The 16,493-nt window shown below is 44.2% G+C and overlaps 1 protein-coding gene across 1 annotated transcript in view; it reads left to right on the top strand.

Annotated features, from left to right (window-relative positions):
- The window catches only part of TMTC2 (transmembrane O-mannosyltransferase targeting cadherins 2), a 189,583-nt gene that overhangs the window by 102,025 nt on the left and 71,065 nt on the right, over positions 1-16,493 (top strand). Inside the window, exon 3 of the mRNA XM_081211238.1 lies at positions 6,129-6,957. Coding sequence (XP_081067364.1) covers positions 6,129-6,957 — 829 coding nt within the window. The remainder of the gene's footprint in view (positions 1-6,128; positions 6,958-16,493) is intronic.

Genomic DNA, 16,493 nt, shown 5'->3' with positions numbered 1-16,493 from the left:
CCTAGAGACTGGAAGCAGCCAATCTCCATACCAGGCAGAAGAAAAGGGAGAGCACTATAACATATTATGTTACCATCAAAATCTATCATGTGGAAACTATTTGCAACTTCCTCTATGCGATGAAAGTAATGTGTAGGCCAGCCGTATGAAACAGTTTATCATGTCATTCTTTCCTCTTCCTCATCTCCTCGATTCAAACATAAAAGGGGATAAATCCATAGGCAGCAGCACATAAAAAGAGGAAATATAGATAATGCTGACTCAGTTGATGACTGGCAGGTACTTCAGCTGATTGGATTCCAGTTACATCTGGATAGCTTTTTCTGTCAATCCCAGAGCCAGCTTGCTATTTATACTACAAATAGAATTCAGTATTGGATGGTTTTCCACTGCTGGATTGTTAAAGCTGCTTAGACCTTCCAGAGGCTTAATTTGGGATTAAATGACATTTTGCTCATAAAATCCATTTAGTTAATTCGCTTGCAAAGTGTGTCCCCTCCTGCAGTTTTAATGTACTACTTATTTTTTCTTCTTCTGTTTGAAATAAAACATGCTTCTTGGCTTTGGGTTTGCTTTAGCAAGGCACTATTAGGTATTAATAATACTGCAAACAAATGAAACACTTGGCATAATCATTTGAGCACATTTTGTAACTGCTGTAACTCTTAGCAACATTTGAACATTTCAGCCTCATTTGTACGTTTTCTGTACTACAGAAAATGGCAGACAAGAATCTACTGCTGCCGTAGTCCACCCAAAAGTCTGCAATATGACCCCAGCATATAACATCTGCTGTTACAAGGCCTGGTACATGCAGAAGGCATGTTTGAACACTTGAAGTTTTCTCCTTGGCTTTGCCTGAAAGAAGCAGTAACCGGCATGGCCTGTTCCCAAGAGCCGGTCAAGTTTTTTTCTATCCCCCCCCCCTTCTGTGCCCAACTTTGAAATTTGGTTTTATCCAAAGGTTCAGCATTCCATTGGATGTTTAACATAGCGTTTCCCCAATCTTGTGCCCTCCAGAAGTTATTGGATTCAAATTCCCTTAAACCCCAGCCACCATGGCAAATGGTCAGGAATTATGAAAGCTTGCAGCTTTTCTCAACCTTGGCTCCCCAGATGTTTTTGTCCTACAGTTCCCATCATCCCTGACCACTGGTCCTGTGAGCTAGGGATCAAGGGAGTTGTAGGCCAAAAACATCTGGGGACCCAAGGTTGAGAACAACTGGAACACATCTGAAAGGCACCAGGTGGTTTAGCACATTTAAAAACCTACTGAACAAAGCAACATATCCATCAAACAAAATATAGCTGTGCTGATATCCTAGTGCCTTCAAAAAGCAGCCCATGTAACAACATCTCTCACCGTTCCTAAAAACTAGCTGCATTTTGGCTTGGAGACTCATTATTTCTACTTTTATGGAAGTGCAGCTTGCAATGTGTCTCTGTTTGCCTACGCTGTTTGTCCAGGGCACATAGATATATAATGCTTTTGTGTGAACTTGTTGTGAGGGCGTGGTATCTTCCAGAGACCTTGTTTTTCTTGATTGATTATTTTTTTAAAAAAATCTAAGCAGTGTACAAAATAGAAGCAACAACAGACAACTTAAACAAAACATTACAAAAATACACAGTAACATATAAAAATGTTACATTAATACAAAGTTACTATTGTACATATGTAAATCAATATCAGTTCATTCTCTTTTGGACTACCCCCCCACTCTCAGCCTCCAAACAAACTCAGCTCATCCACAAAAAAGAAGAGTTCAGCAGACATCACCCTAGTCTCTCACTAGAACCATAGCATTTTAGATTTGGAAGGGACCATGATGGTCATCTAGTCTAACCCCCTGCAATGCTGAAATCTTTTTGCCCAATGAGGGGCTCAAACCCATGACCCTGAGATTAAGTGTCTTATGCTTTACTGACTGAGCTATCTAGACTTGCTTTTTATGGGCAGGCACAAGGTGGATGGCGCTTCCTCAGAATGCCCACAGCTGTGTCCTATTCAGCTGTACTCTCCACACATCGTTCCAGGTACAGCAAGTTGTTGAGTTTCCCAGGGGGTCCAAATTATGGGAAACACCCTTGTGCACTCACAGTCCCCCCTCCTCTTTCTCCAGCTGCTCTATTTATGCTAGAAATGTATAGGCGTGTTACTAAAACTGTGATCTGATGGCTTTTTAAATATTTTAAGTTTAATTTTGTATAATTTTATTGGCACCTGCAGATTGCTTCTCAGCCCTAAGCATTGTTAGGGTGCAGTTATAAATCTAAAAACAAAAACAAATATCTAGGGTATCTTCAACACCCTTTTGATTTATACTTTTTTTGTGTACATATGAAGACCCCTTAGAATTTATATGATAAAAATGTTGACACGTTGCTGAAGAATACATTTTCGAATACCTCTTTAGTATGGATAACAAATGGAGAATGATCCTTGATGTCCATGGCTCTCTCCACCACCAGATGTCAAGTGGATATTGTATGCAGTCACCTTTAGATGCATGAAGCTGAGGTTGCTGAGAGCTTTAGAAACTATAAAAACCACTGTGGGTACTCTGAACCACTTTAATAAAGTCCAAGTGACCCAGCTCTTCAGGAAGTGGCTTACCTTCTATAGTCTGTGCAAACAAAAAATTCTGAACATTTGTGTAATGCAGCCCAATTTATATTGGTTGAAGGCATTTATGTTCTTTTGAGATGTGTGGAAGGTTATATTTATTTATAAATGCCGGCATATACACCTCTTTGTAATGTGAGAATAGTCTTGTGTGTTGTTGAACCTTTTCTTGCTGCGTGCCATGCTTTCAGATCTTCAGAGTGTGCTTCTTTGATGTTTGTTCCTAAAAGGATAAGGAAAGGGCAGAGGGAAATAATGCTTGCCTTCTGGAAACACCATATGTCACTGGATAAATGAGGACTTCACATTGACAAGGGCTACAGTGTGGGATAATCTGCTGTGGAATTTAATTCAGCAGTATTTATGGTAGAGGTGTGCAGTCGGAATCTGAGCAAAAGTATTGCATCATGCAATATATGGATTGGTTGGGTTTGGTGAATGTGCAAGACGGTTCACTGATTGAAATGCCACACATGATCGCTGTGCTTTTAATCAGATCTTTGGAAGAAAAACCCCCTGTGCACATTCGTTTTCTTTCCCAGAGGAAAATTATAGCTGATGAAGGGTTAGAGGATTTATGAGGGTGCCAAAGCATATGGCAGATGGGCTGGATTAGGGCTCGGGAGTACAGTAATCCAAATCCTTGTTGCCAAGTATTATAAAGAACTCTGCCTCCTGCTGGGCTCTTCTAAATTTATAGCCTAAAAAGCAAGGGCTGCAGATACCGAAAATAAAAGTACTGTTTATAGAGCTGTTCCCTAAATTAATGTCTGGATAAACAACTCTTTTGGCTTTTCCACTCCAATCATTATCCTACCCTCACTGAAATTTATTACAGAGCACCATGTTATGAGCTACTAAGAGTGGTGATGTGTTTGTAGGTTGTGTTTGGAAATGGTTTGAGATACGCACTGCCCACAATATTAGGTTTGACACTTCATAAAGCAGCTTGTTTTGATGTGAAGGCTGTCTTGATTGAGATCAGTGTCTTCCTGAGTCTGCATCATTCTTTCTCCCATCTCCACCCTGAAATCACCATTGGAATTTGTTTTTTTAAAGCTATGACTTCCATTCTTTTTGACAGAAGTGGATGAAATTTGCTTCCTCGGTCCATGTGGCTGGAAACAGTCCCACAAATCTACAATCCTATATTGTGAAGCATCAGGGAAAAGCATATAATAAAGGGATTCAACCTAAGCATTAGTCAAGGGTGCCAACTTAAATTTAAAAAAATTGAGGGGGGGGGGGGGGAAGTAAGCCCTGCCCCATATAATCAACCACATGACTTGGCACACATAAACATCATTTAGAAGACATCAGGGGAGTTTTTAATGTGTGACATTTTAATGTATTCTTAATCTTATTCTGAAGCAGCTCAGAGTGGCTGGGAAAACCCAGCCAGATGGGCGGGGTACAAATAATAAATTGTTGTTGTTGTTGTTGTTGTTATTTATTTGAATGGCAGTGCCCATTAATTTTGGCAGGGTTCTAGAGCCCTTATGCCTCCTTCCCAAAGCTGGGCAAGTGCTTGCAGAAGTTTGGGAAGTAGGTGAGAGGGTTCTAGGACCCTGCCAGAGCCCTCCTGACTCCTTCCCAAAGCCAAGTAAGGCACCCTCCACCTTGTGGGGTCTGGTTCCAGGGGTTCCAGGCTTTCCAGTTTTTGTGTATACACCTGGATCCTCAGAACCAAGCCCTGTATAGCTGAAGGAGCATCTCCACCCCCATCACCCAGCCCAGACACTGAGACCCAGCTATGGGGGCCTTCTGGCAGTTTCCCCACTGCAAGAAGTGAAGTTACAGGGAACCTGCCCTGTGGAATGCCCTCCCATCAAATGTAAAACAGATAAATAACTATATGACTTTTAGAAGACATCTGAATGCAGCACAGTATTGGGAATTTTTTAAATGGTTTATGTTTTATTACATTTTGTTGGGAGCCTCCCAGAGTGGCTAGGGCAGCCCAGTCAGATGGGTGGCATATAAATAATAAAATGATTATTATTATTACTTGTATCGGTTCCAATAGCTCCTTAGTATGTTCAGAATTCTCCGCCCCTGCTCCCCAAACTCGCAACTTTCTGCACTTTCCTGACTTTTAGAAGAGCTTTTGTCAAGCAACATATGCCCTGTTGTTAGGGAAGGCAACTTTGTCACATGCTTCCTGCCACCTTCACGCTTGCTACAGTTCTACAGTATGCTGGAAAATGTGATATTCCAAGTTTCAGTATTGCATAAAATGGTCAATCACAGATGCACGTGTAACCTTTGCTAGTGCTGGCACCAGGGTTACCAACGCATCTTTTGAGTTGTGGTTCCTTGTTAATTTGGCTAATTGTACTCTGTATTGATTCCACAAGATATACTGTAGCAGCATATTCTAAAATATGCTGATGGTCAAAGTTTTATCTTTCACAGTCTTCATTTAAGAATCTTGGGAGAGAAGCAGAAATTCTTAAGCATGGTGTATTTATGCATACTTTGTGGCTCATAACATTATCTTGTGTTATGGTTGGCATGCTGGAGATTATTAGGAAGGCTTCCAATCTAAAACTATGGAAAGCTCAGTGAACACCTAAGCAATATGTAAGCACTGAGGATGATGGGGGGGGGGATGCTAAAGCAATTTCTGCAATTTCAGAAGCCAGAAAAACCACACACAGAAACCAAATAATTGACCAAGATATACAGCATGAATATGATGAGCAGTTCAAGCAAATGTCAAGCTATTACTGCCTACCATAAGTAAACTAAAGGCATGCTTTAAAGTGCACTTGTTGTAGCTAGTTTGCTCATGTCTTTGACCTTTGGACCCCGCATAGCAGCTCAGTATAGCTGAAATTGCTATTTTGAATGGAGCTCCAGATCGTCCCTGGAGGGAAAAAGAAACGGAAGAGAGAGAGAGAGAGAGAGAGAGAGAGAGAGAGCGCACTATGGGGAGGATTCTGGAGAGAAACAATTTTACGTGTCCTTTGAAAAAAAGTGTATTTGATGTCCAGGCTAAAGCAGAGACTGGAGTTAATGAATGGGAAAGGAGCGACAGATTTTCAGTATGCTGATTGCAACTGCATTATTACAAGTGTGAGTTTAGATTGCTCCTTGTGCAATTGAAATTCTGGAGCTTCTTTGTGTAAGGCAAAAAGCAGATTAAGCAAAGTGTGATGAAATCACATGACCATTTCATGCACATGCCAGATGCTCACATGCAGAATCAAATCATGCAAGTGGCCTAATTGCACACGCACACACAAAAAAGGTGGAAAATTTGCAAGATAAGACAGTATTTCTATTTTTATAACGGTGTAGCTTCTGGTTTACAACAAACCTTAGTGATGGACAAGCAATACTATAAAAGCATTTAGACATAATAGATTGTACTGGAAAAGCTTGTTGGACTGTATAGTTTCTTTAGGTAAGGTTTTTAAAAGCTCACTGAAGCAACCTCAGAATCCCCAAAACCAAAATATGAATGTAATTTTATTTATTGTTCTTTTTTCCCTTTCAGCGGAAGAATTTACCCCTTCTTTTGAGCATTGGTTTATTGATCTTCTGGGGAGCTTTGCTACTAGGTCTTCGCTTTTATTGGATGGGGAACAAACCTCCCAGCTTTTCCAACTCTGACAACCCAGCAGCTGACTCGGAGAGTTTTCTAACACGAACCTTGACCTTTTTTTACCTGCCAACCAAAAATCTTTGGCTATTGCTGTGCCCGGACACTCTTAGCTTTGATTGGTCCATGGATGCTGTGCCTCTTCTCAAAACAGTCAGTGACTGGAGGAACCTACACACAGTGGCCTTTTATGCTGGACTTCTCCTCCTTGCTTACACCGGTTTGAAAAGCTCCAGCAAAGAGAGAGAATGCAATGGGAAAAACGTAACAAATGGCAAGCAGAACACCAATGGCCATAACTGCCTATCAGAAATGGAGTATAAAAGCTTGGAGTTGAAGCCCAGCTTTGTATCTAAAGAAGAAAACGGCATTAACAAACACTTGCCGCAGAGACCGCAACTCCCCTCAACTGAGAATATTGTAGTTCTGTCTCTGTCCTTATTAATTGTGCCCTTTATTCCAGCCACAAACTTTTTTTTCTATGTAGGCTTTGTGATAGCAGAGCGTGTCTTGTATATACCTAGTATGGGCTTCTGCCTGCTGATCACTGTGGGCACCAGGGCCCTCTACATCAAAGCGCAAAAACGCTTTCTGAAGAACTTGATTTTTTTTGCCACAGCTGCATTAATATTTTTCTATGGACTCAAGACTTTTGTCAGGAATGGGGACTGGCAGAATGAAGAGATGCTGTATAAGTCAGGGATAAAAGTAAATCCAGCTAAAGGTAATGTTCTCTATTTTGTTTTGTTATGTTAAAAAAAATCCACTGTCTATAATTCTATTTTCTCTTTCTGGATTGAACACTTAGGATATGGATCCTACATGTGCATTTATGAACAGTTTAAATACACAAGTCGCAGGGGTCAGCAAACTTTTGTGGGGAGCCAGACTATATTTTGGAAAAAAACCCCGAATGAATTCCTGTGCCCCACAAATAACCCAGAGATGCATTTTAAATAAAATGACACATTCTACTCATGTAAAAACACGCTGATTCCTGGACCTTCCACTGACTGGATTTAGAAGGCGATTGGGCCAGATCCGGCCCCCAGGCCTTAGTTTGCCTATCCATGCACTAGTGTATAGTAGTATACCATACAAATAGTACAGTCATATAGAATATAGATTTGTTTTGATTCCATATTAAGAAGAATCATTTTAGCATGCAGTAAAAACAACCACAAAAATGTTTTACAAACATTTCACATATCTAACAAACTATGCTATAATGAATTGCTACTTAATAAGCAATACAGACAGGCCCCCAGTTTACGCACTTAAAATATGCGCACGGTCGTGTATATGTGCATTGCACCGAACCTGGAAGTGACCCGGAAACATCAAAAAGAAATCACTGAAACATCACTAAAAGGGTGGGGTGGGGCAGGATAGGGTGGGGCAGAACGGGGGCGGAACAGGGTGTTTGCAGGCATTTTCAATGGGTTTTGATTATATGCGATTTCACTGAGGCACATGGTTCCTTGGAACATAACCCCCATGTAACCCTCTGCCTGTATGAACATGTTTTAACTTTGTCTTTGATTCAGATATTTGAATATATTTCCACAAGTGAAGAAAAGTTTGGTAATTACTGGGGTGTCTAAAACATGCGAATCAGATCAACTTTCCCCCCTTTTCTTGTTTTCCTTTGATTATGGCCAAACTTGAAACTTGAAAAAGACAGCCAACATAGATATTTAATATTAGTGGTACTGTCCTTTTGACAATTATAATGAAACATCAGTATTGTTACATAAACAGGGTGATTTATTCTCAGCTTCCCTGATGAAACATCTCTCTGTTGCATTTTCCAGGTATTTGAAATGTTAGGAAAATCTAACCTGTTAATAGCTGCATATCTGAATGAACAGCCTGTCTTTGTTTCACATGGTGTGTGGCCGCAGCAGTGCACCTGGGAAATTTAGGTTAGATTTAAACAAATTCAAAATGGCTTATATGTAAGAAACAGTATTATTTTCAAGCATACTCCAGGACTTGGATCTGCTGATTGCTATTTGTAGCAAAGCAAGCTACATTTAGCAATAAAGTTTTATAAATTGTAGCTTAAAAATGCAGACTAAGGGTGGGGAAATGGGTGCTGAGGTGCATAATGTTATTATCCTGTTGTAAATAACAGTCCAGTATTTCAGAAACAAATGGATGGGAAGCAAAGGTTGCCTTATTTGATGGGAAGAGGCTTTCTGTTGGAACCTTTGGGTTCAACCGATAATGTTTAGAAAGTTTATCCCCTTTAGAAGAACTTCAGACCTCTGTATTAGTTTTCTGGCAACATTACTCATCACATTTGATAGCATCATGAAATTATCTGGCACTCCTGAAACTACAGTTACATAGCAAAATATGAGACAGATCAGATTCAGTGATGTTCATAGAGGCTACCAAAACTTGGAAAAGTTCTCTTCTCTTCAGCTCTTTCGCATTCTTAGACACACTTCTTCATATCTACTTCCTGTGGTTCCATTATTATAGCAGTGGAAACAGCAAATATCTTATATGATGTACTGTACATGGAAGAATATAGTTCCTGCTGTTGTATATAGACACAGCAACACAACAGTATGTTTTTCATGTCCATAAGGGATTTCAGACTATTGTGAACGTAGCACTCAATTCTGAACAGTTTTGGCTGTTATGCAGATATGTACATTTTTCTCACGAAGTGAATTGCCTGAGCTGTTCCTGCATCTTCTGTGAATGCATTTTGTTTCTGGAGAAATTGTTAAGTTTCTACTTCAGATATTCCTTCAGAAGCAAAAAAGAAAGGAGAACAAACGTAGTTTTTGCATCATTTTGTGCATCAAGCTGTTTGCTTGCTCATGCATAATGTACATATATGTGCTGGACAGAACCCTTGATGAATGAATCAGTTTTGAGAAGATGGGAGAGTAAACAGGTTGGCATTTCTGTTTCTTTATGTTTTGATAGTAATATCAGATTTATATTTTCTGGGCCCTAGGGGGTAGGTAGATATCACTTGTTTTTCCTTAAGAAAAAAACAAAAGATTTAACAAAAATATCTTCCCATACTAGCTGCCCAGCCTAGCAATTGATACTGCTTGAAGAAAAGATGGGATATATATGTAATAATAGATAAATGCAATGCTTGTTCTCCACTCAATCAAACAGAGAAATCAAGCCAGTAAATAATTTGTTGACAAGTAATGCACAACTAGCAATGACTCTTAAGTGAAATGGCACTAACAATTTATCTATGCTGTCTTCCAGATGTTTTTCTGTATTACCACTCCTATTTCCCAGGATTCTTTGGGGGATTCCACCACTGTTTAAAGTGGTATGATGCTGCTTTAAATGTATAGTGCAGATGAGACCTGCAATACTAAGTGCAGAGAGTAACCCAAATTCTTAAGATTCTCACTAAGTGAACTCCAACATCAGATAACCAACATAAACTTCTCCTAGTTAACACGATATGATTTTTTATGTAATTCAGAGAATCCAGTATTAATTAACCTTATTCTCAGTAGCACTTCTTTAATACTGGAATTTCAGGATTCTAAATAATAATTAATAATAATTTTATTATTATGTATACCCCGCCCATACCCCTGGGCAGCTTACAGCATATATAAAACGTAGTAAAATATCAAACATTAAAAGAAACTTCCCAATACTGGGCTGCCTTCAGATGTCTTCTAAAAGTTACCGTAGGTAGTTCTTTATCTCCTTGACATAGGAATATATTTGGGCCTGCATTTATATATTTATTTATCTGAAGGGGTGGGGTTTAAATGGGACATGAGGGAGAGATCCGAACTTTGTAGGAATGCCGAGATCTGAAATGAAGGAAATATACCACTTTAGCCAACAACTAGGTTATCTTTGTGGTCATGAGGACAAGTCTTTTTCTCTGCTGCCCTCCCCCCCCCCCCCGCTTATTGATAGTTACCGGAAAGGTGAGACTAAAAGAGCTACTCTTTGTAAGGTACAAATAACACACATGCCTCTAGCCTGCTTTCCTAAGTGAGACAGAGAGCTTGCGATAAAGATGGATAAGATAGGAATGCTTCCCCTCTCGCCATTCTCTCTTTTGCTTTCCCAATGGCCCACCCCTGTAGCCCTCGGTCCGTTCAGGCTGAAGTGCAGCAGACGAGGCACCCCTGAATGTGCAAGGTTACCTGCATGATTAGATCAGCCAACTTGCTGCAGAAACTCAGCCCCAGAAAATGAGAAGTGGGGAGGGCCGGCCCTCGGGAGCACTAGCTGGGGCTAATGACCGTGTTCCCATTCCCATATGTAGGGATGCCTGAGCAAAGCTTAGAGCAGCCTTTCTCAACCTGTGGGTCCTCAGATGTTGTTGAACTACAACTCCCATCACCCCTAGCTAGCAAGGCAGGAGCTCAGGGATGATGGGAGTTGTAGTCCAACAACATCTGGGGACCCACAGGATGAGAACCGCTGGCTTAGAGAATTATTCATTTATTCAACTTCATCTCATTTTATGAATTGCTTGTCATGAAACCCCCCAAACCAATTTAACAATGAAAGGCTATGAGTGGCAGCTATCCATGATAGCGATGCTGTGCCTTTCCAGTTGGGGGCAGCAATGTTTTTGATACCAGTTGCTGGAAACCACAAGAGGGGAGAGTTCCTTTGGGCTCAGGTCCTGCTTGCAGGTTTTCCACAGGCATCTGGTTGTCTACTGAGAGAGCAGGATGGTGGACTAGATCTGACCCAGCAGGCTCTCCTTGTGTTCTTATGAAAACCAATAGAAAAACAATTTTGCCTCCCATAGGGACTGGGATAAAAAAAGGCTTGTTGAAAAAGGAAGGCACTGAAGAAAACAGGAGAGATGGCAACAGGAGGAAGTACTGAAGTTCAGGTGCTGCCATACCAAAAGTTGTTTGCTCCCATCTTATAAAATGGACCTCCTAATAAAATGGAAACTGCAGAATTGATTTGATTTGGCAGTGATTGATTTGGCAGATATGGGGTGAGATTATTCATAGAATCATAGAACTGTAGGATTGGAAGGGACCATGAGGAACATCTACTCCAAGTCCAAGCAGTGCAGGAATATTTTGCTGAACATGGGGCTCGAACCATGGACCTTAGGCTAAGAGTCTCATGCTTTGCTGACTGAGCTATCAACAGACGTTATTTTTGGAACTTAATTTTCTAGGAGTTCTCATTAAAAAGGTTAAATAAACTGAAGACTTTTTTTGAAAGTGAGCTCTGAGAACAATTGGAGAAGTTCTGCAGAATACTGTTAGGTTCAGGATTACTTGAGAAACAGAAATAAAATAGGAATATAGCCCTTCCGATCGACAGGGCAGGTAGAGCGCCATTTCATATTTATGTAGTTCGTGAGCAAAGTGAAAATGAGCTACTCCAAAATGCATAACACACAGTTTTGCTCACTTTCGGGGAAGGAAAGGATACCCAAGAGTACCAGCTGAAAGGAATATTGTGCTGCTGCCTAAAATTCTCATATGCAAAGGCCAGTCTGTTTGACCCCAAGTTGGCAGGGAATCTGCCAGTCATTAACTGAGCGGAAGCTGCAGAGTAAAGATTGGGAAGATCACCTCTGCATGTTTGCCCATTTGCTTTTCTGATATACTCAGGGTTTGGGGGGTTAGTTAATGTTATATTTAAATAACTCCAAATTAGTTGAGTCACACCGTTTAACAGTGGCTTTCTTTGTTTTTGTTTTTAGTAGGATCAGGAGAAGAGTGGCTGTGGTTAATTAAGGTGAACTCTTCCTTAAGTAAAATTATTAGTAATAGTATTGTTTATACTCCACCCATCTGGCTGCAACTTTCTTTTGAATGTTTGAACAATGGTTTGCAGTTCATCTTAAGAGCTTAAGTTCAGACAATTGGCGTAAATTAATATAGGATTGTGGACAGTATTGGCTGTACATACCTCTAAATTTCATTGTTTGTCTTATTTCAGACGGATAATAATAATAATAATAATAATAATAATAATAATAATAATAATTTATTATTTATACCCCGCCCATCTGGCTGGGCCTCCCCAGCCACTCTGGGCGGCTTCCATAAAAACCAGAAATACAGTAAAATGTCACACGTTAAAAACTTCCCTGAACAGGGCTGCCTTAAGATGTCTCCTGAATGTCAGGTAGTTGTTTATCGCTTTGACATCTGCTGGAAGGGCGTTCCACAGGGCGGGCGCCACTACCGAGAAGGCCCTCTGCCTGGTTCCCTGTAGCTTTGCTTCTCGCAGTGAGGGAACCGCCAGAAGGCCCTCGGCGCTGGACCTCAGCGTCCGGGCAGACTGATGGGGGTGGAGACGCTCCTTCAGGTATACTGGACCGAGGCCGTTTAGGGCTTTAAAGGTCAGCACCAACACTTTGAATTGTGCTCGGAAACGTACTGGGAGCCAATGCAGGTCTTTCAAGACCGGTGTTATATGGTCTCGGCGGCCGCTCCCAGTCACCAGTCTAGCTGCCGCATTCTGGATTAGTTGTAGTTTCCGCGTCACCTTCAAAGGTAGCCCCACGTAGAGCGCATTGCAGTAGTCCAAGCGGGAGATAACCAGAGCATGCACCACTCTGGCGAGACAGTCCGCAGGCAGATAGGGTCTCAGCCTACGTACCAGATGGAGTTGGTAAACAGCTGCCCTGGACACAGATTTGACCTGTGCCTCCATGGACAGCTGTGAGTCCAAAATGACTCCCAGGCTGCGCACCTGGTCCTTCAGGGGCACAGTTACCCCATTCAGGACCAGGGAATCCTCCACACCTGCCCGCCTCCTGTCCCCCAAAAACAGTACTTCTGTCTTGTCAGGATTCAACCTCAATCTGTTAGCCGCCATCCATCCTCCAACCGCCTCCAGACACTCACACAGGACCTTCACCGCCTTCACTGGTTCTGATTTAAAAGAGAGGTAGAGCTGGGTGTCATCCGCATACTGATGAACACCCAGCCCAAACCTCCTGATGATCTCTCCCAGCGGCTTCATATAGATGTTAAAAAGCATGGGGGAGAGGACAGAACCCTGAGGCACCCCACAAGTGAGGGCCCAAGGGTCTGAACACTCATCCCCCACCACCACTTTCTGAACACGGCCCAGGAGGAAGGAGCGGAACCACTGTATAACAGTGCCCCCAGCTCCCAGCCCCTCAAGACGGTCCAGAAGGATGCTATGGTCGATGGTATCAAACGCCGCTGAGAGATCCAGCAGAACTAGGAAACAGCTCTCACCTTTGTCCCTAGCCCGCCGGAGATCATCAACCAGTGCGACCAAGGCAGTTTCAGTCCCATGATGAGGCCTGAATCCCGACTGGAAGGGATCCAAATGGTCCGCTTCTTCCAGGCGTGCCTGGAGTTGTTCAGCAACCACTCGCTCAATCACCTTGCCCAGGAATGGAAGATTTGAGACTGGGCGATAGTTGGCCATCGTGGCCGCATCTAAAGATGGTTTTTTAAGAAGCGGTTTAATAACCGCCTCTTTCAGCGGGTCTGGGAAGGCTCCCTCACGGAGGGAAGCATTCACCACCCCACGAAGCCCATCGCCCAGTCCTTCCCGGCTAGCTTTTATAAGCCAGGATGGGCAAGGATCCAGGAGACAGGTGGTTGGTTTCACTCGTCCAAGCAGCCTGTCCACATCCTCGGAGGTAACAGGTTGAAATTGATCCCACTCAACTTGACTAGACAGAACTCTAGCACTCTCCCGCCCCGGCCCTGCTCCCACGGTGGAGTCTACTTCTTCCCGAATCTGGGCGATTTTATCTGCAAAAAACTTTGCAAAATCATTGCAGGAGAACATGTGGCCCGTACTGGGCCCCGATGTTGCAGGTGGTTCCGCTAAATTGTGAACCACCTGAAAAAGTCTCCTGCTGCTGTTTTCTGCAGATGCAATAGAGGCGGTGAAGAAATTCTTCTTCGCCGTCGCTATCGCCACTTGGTAGGCTCGACGTTGAGCTCTAACCTGTGTCCGGTCAGATTCGGAATGAGTTATCCGCCACCGGCGCTCTAGCCGTCTCAACGATTGTTTCATTGCCCTCAGATCCGTGGAAAACCACGGGGCTGTCCGGGCTCCATGCAATCGGAGAGGGTGCTTCGGAGCCAAACAGTCAATAGCCCTGGTTAACTCCACATTCCAGCGGGCCACCAGGGAATCGGCTGAAAGGCCATCAACATGGGATAAAGCATCCCCTACCACTCTCTGGAAACCATTTGGATCCATTAAGTGGCGGGGGCGGACCATCCGAATTGGTCCCACCTCCCTGCAGAGGGGATGGGTCGCAGAGAAGTCCAGTTGCACCAGGAAGTGATCTGACCATGGCACTTCTTTCATTTCGCTTTTACTTAGTGTCAGATCACCAACATCCATAGAGGTAAACACCAGGTCCAAGGCATGTCCACGGCTATGGGTTGGGCCAGACTTATTCAGGGACAGCCCCATGGAGGCCATGCTTTCCACGAAGTCCCGAGCGGCCCCTTGTAAGGCCGTGTCGGCATGGATGTTAAAATCCCCTAGGACGACCAGGCTGGGTGTCTCCAGGAGAACATCCGCCACGACCTGAAGCAGCTCGGGCAGGGAATCCTTGGTGCAGCGGGGAGGTCGGTACACCAAAAGGAATCCTGTACTGCCCCTATTGCCCAACTTCCAGAACATGCACTCAGAAAACTGGGTCTTCCCAATAGGACGCCTGGTGCAAACTAATGACTTCCTAAAAATCACTGCAACCCCCCCTCCCCGCCCACGTGACCTGGGTTGCTGTGCGTAAGAGAAACCTGGTGGACAAGCAGCGGCAAGGACAGGCCCATCTGCTTCATCCAACCAAGTCTCTGTTACACATGCCAGGTCAAATCCTCCATCCATGATCAAGTCATGGATGGCAGTGGTCTTACGAATCATTGACCTGGCATTGCACAGCAGCACCTTCAGGTCACGTGGGTATCCCTTGCTGATTCTAGTATCCATCCGGACAGGACCAGACCCGGAGGCAGGGATAGTCCTCAGACAACGACTAAACCTGCCTCCTCTGTAATGACATGGTCTGGTCTTAGCGTAACTCCTCCTCCTACCCGTGATCACTGAGATCGGTTGTCCCAGTGCATCCCCCCCTGTGGAACATGCCCCAGCCATTTTGTGGGCTGGGGCCCACTCCCCGGCAGCCCTGAACCCTCCCCCTAAAAACAAAATAACACCTTAAACAAACAAACAAAACCAATAAAACAATACAAACAAAAAAAATGTAAAAATTACAAAAACATCAAAATAAAAAAAAAATAATTCCCCAAGCCCAACCAAACATCCATCCCACCCCCACCCCCCACATACAAAAAATCCAAAGAAAATTTTTAAAAACATTTTAAAAACACTCTGTGCCTCTCCGGCAGTAACAACTGTCCTAGTGAGGCCTGTCAGGCCCCGCCCCGGGCCAGGTGGTAAGTGGCAGGGAGGAGCAGGGCCCTCAGGCACTCACTCAGGGGACTCCTCCTGGGCAGCAGGCAGCAAGCAGCAAGCAGCACGCAGTCCTTGTGAGGCTTCAGGCCCCGCCCCAGGCCAGATGGTAAGTGGCAAAAGCAGGGCCCACAAGCACTCACTCAGGGAGTCTTCCTGGGCAGCAGGCCGCAAGCAGCACGCAGTCCTTGTGAGGCCCCAGGCCCCGCCCCAAGCCAGATGGTAAGTGGCAAAAGCAGGGCCCACAAGCACTCACTCAGGGAGTCTTCCTGGGCAGCAGGCCGCAAGCAGCACGCAGTCCTTATGAGGCTTCAGGCCCCGCCCCAGGCCAGATGGTAAGTGGCAAGAGCAGGGCCCTCAGGCACTCACTCAGGGAGTCTTCCTGGGCAGCAGGCCGCAAGCAGCACGCAGTCCTTGTGAGGCCCCAGGCCCCGCCCCAGGCCAGATGGTAAGTGGCAAGAGCAGGGCCCTCAGGCACTCACTCAGGGAGTCTTCCTGGGCAGCAGGCCGCAAGCAGCACGCAGTCCTTATGAGGCTTCAGGCCCCGCCCCAGGCCAGATGGTAAGTGGCAAGAGCAGGGCCCTCAGGCACTCACTCAGGGAGTCTTCCTGGGCAGCAGGCCGCAAGCAGCACGCAGTCCTTATGAGGCTTCAGGCCCCGCCCCAGGCCAGATGGTAAGTGGCAAGAGCAGGGCCCTCAGGCACTCACTCAGGGAGTCTTCCTGGGCAGCAGGCAGCAAGCAGCACGCAGTCCTTGTGAGGCCCCAGGCCCCGCCCCGGGCCAGATATCTTACATCCTATAGGAAAGCAAATTCTAAACACTTGGCCAGGCTCCACTTGCTTC

Source organism: Podarcis bocagei (genome assembly GCF_964188305.1).
Source record: "Podarcis bocagei genome assembly, chromosome: 10".
Classification (NCBI taxonomy): domain Eukaryota; kingdom Metazoa; phylum Chordata; class Lepidosauria; order Squamata; family Lacertidae; genus Podarcis; species Podarcis bocagei.
Note: the sequence above shows the minus strand (reverse complement) of the source record. Positions and strands in the feature narration are given on the sequence as shown.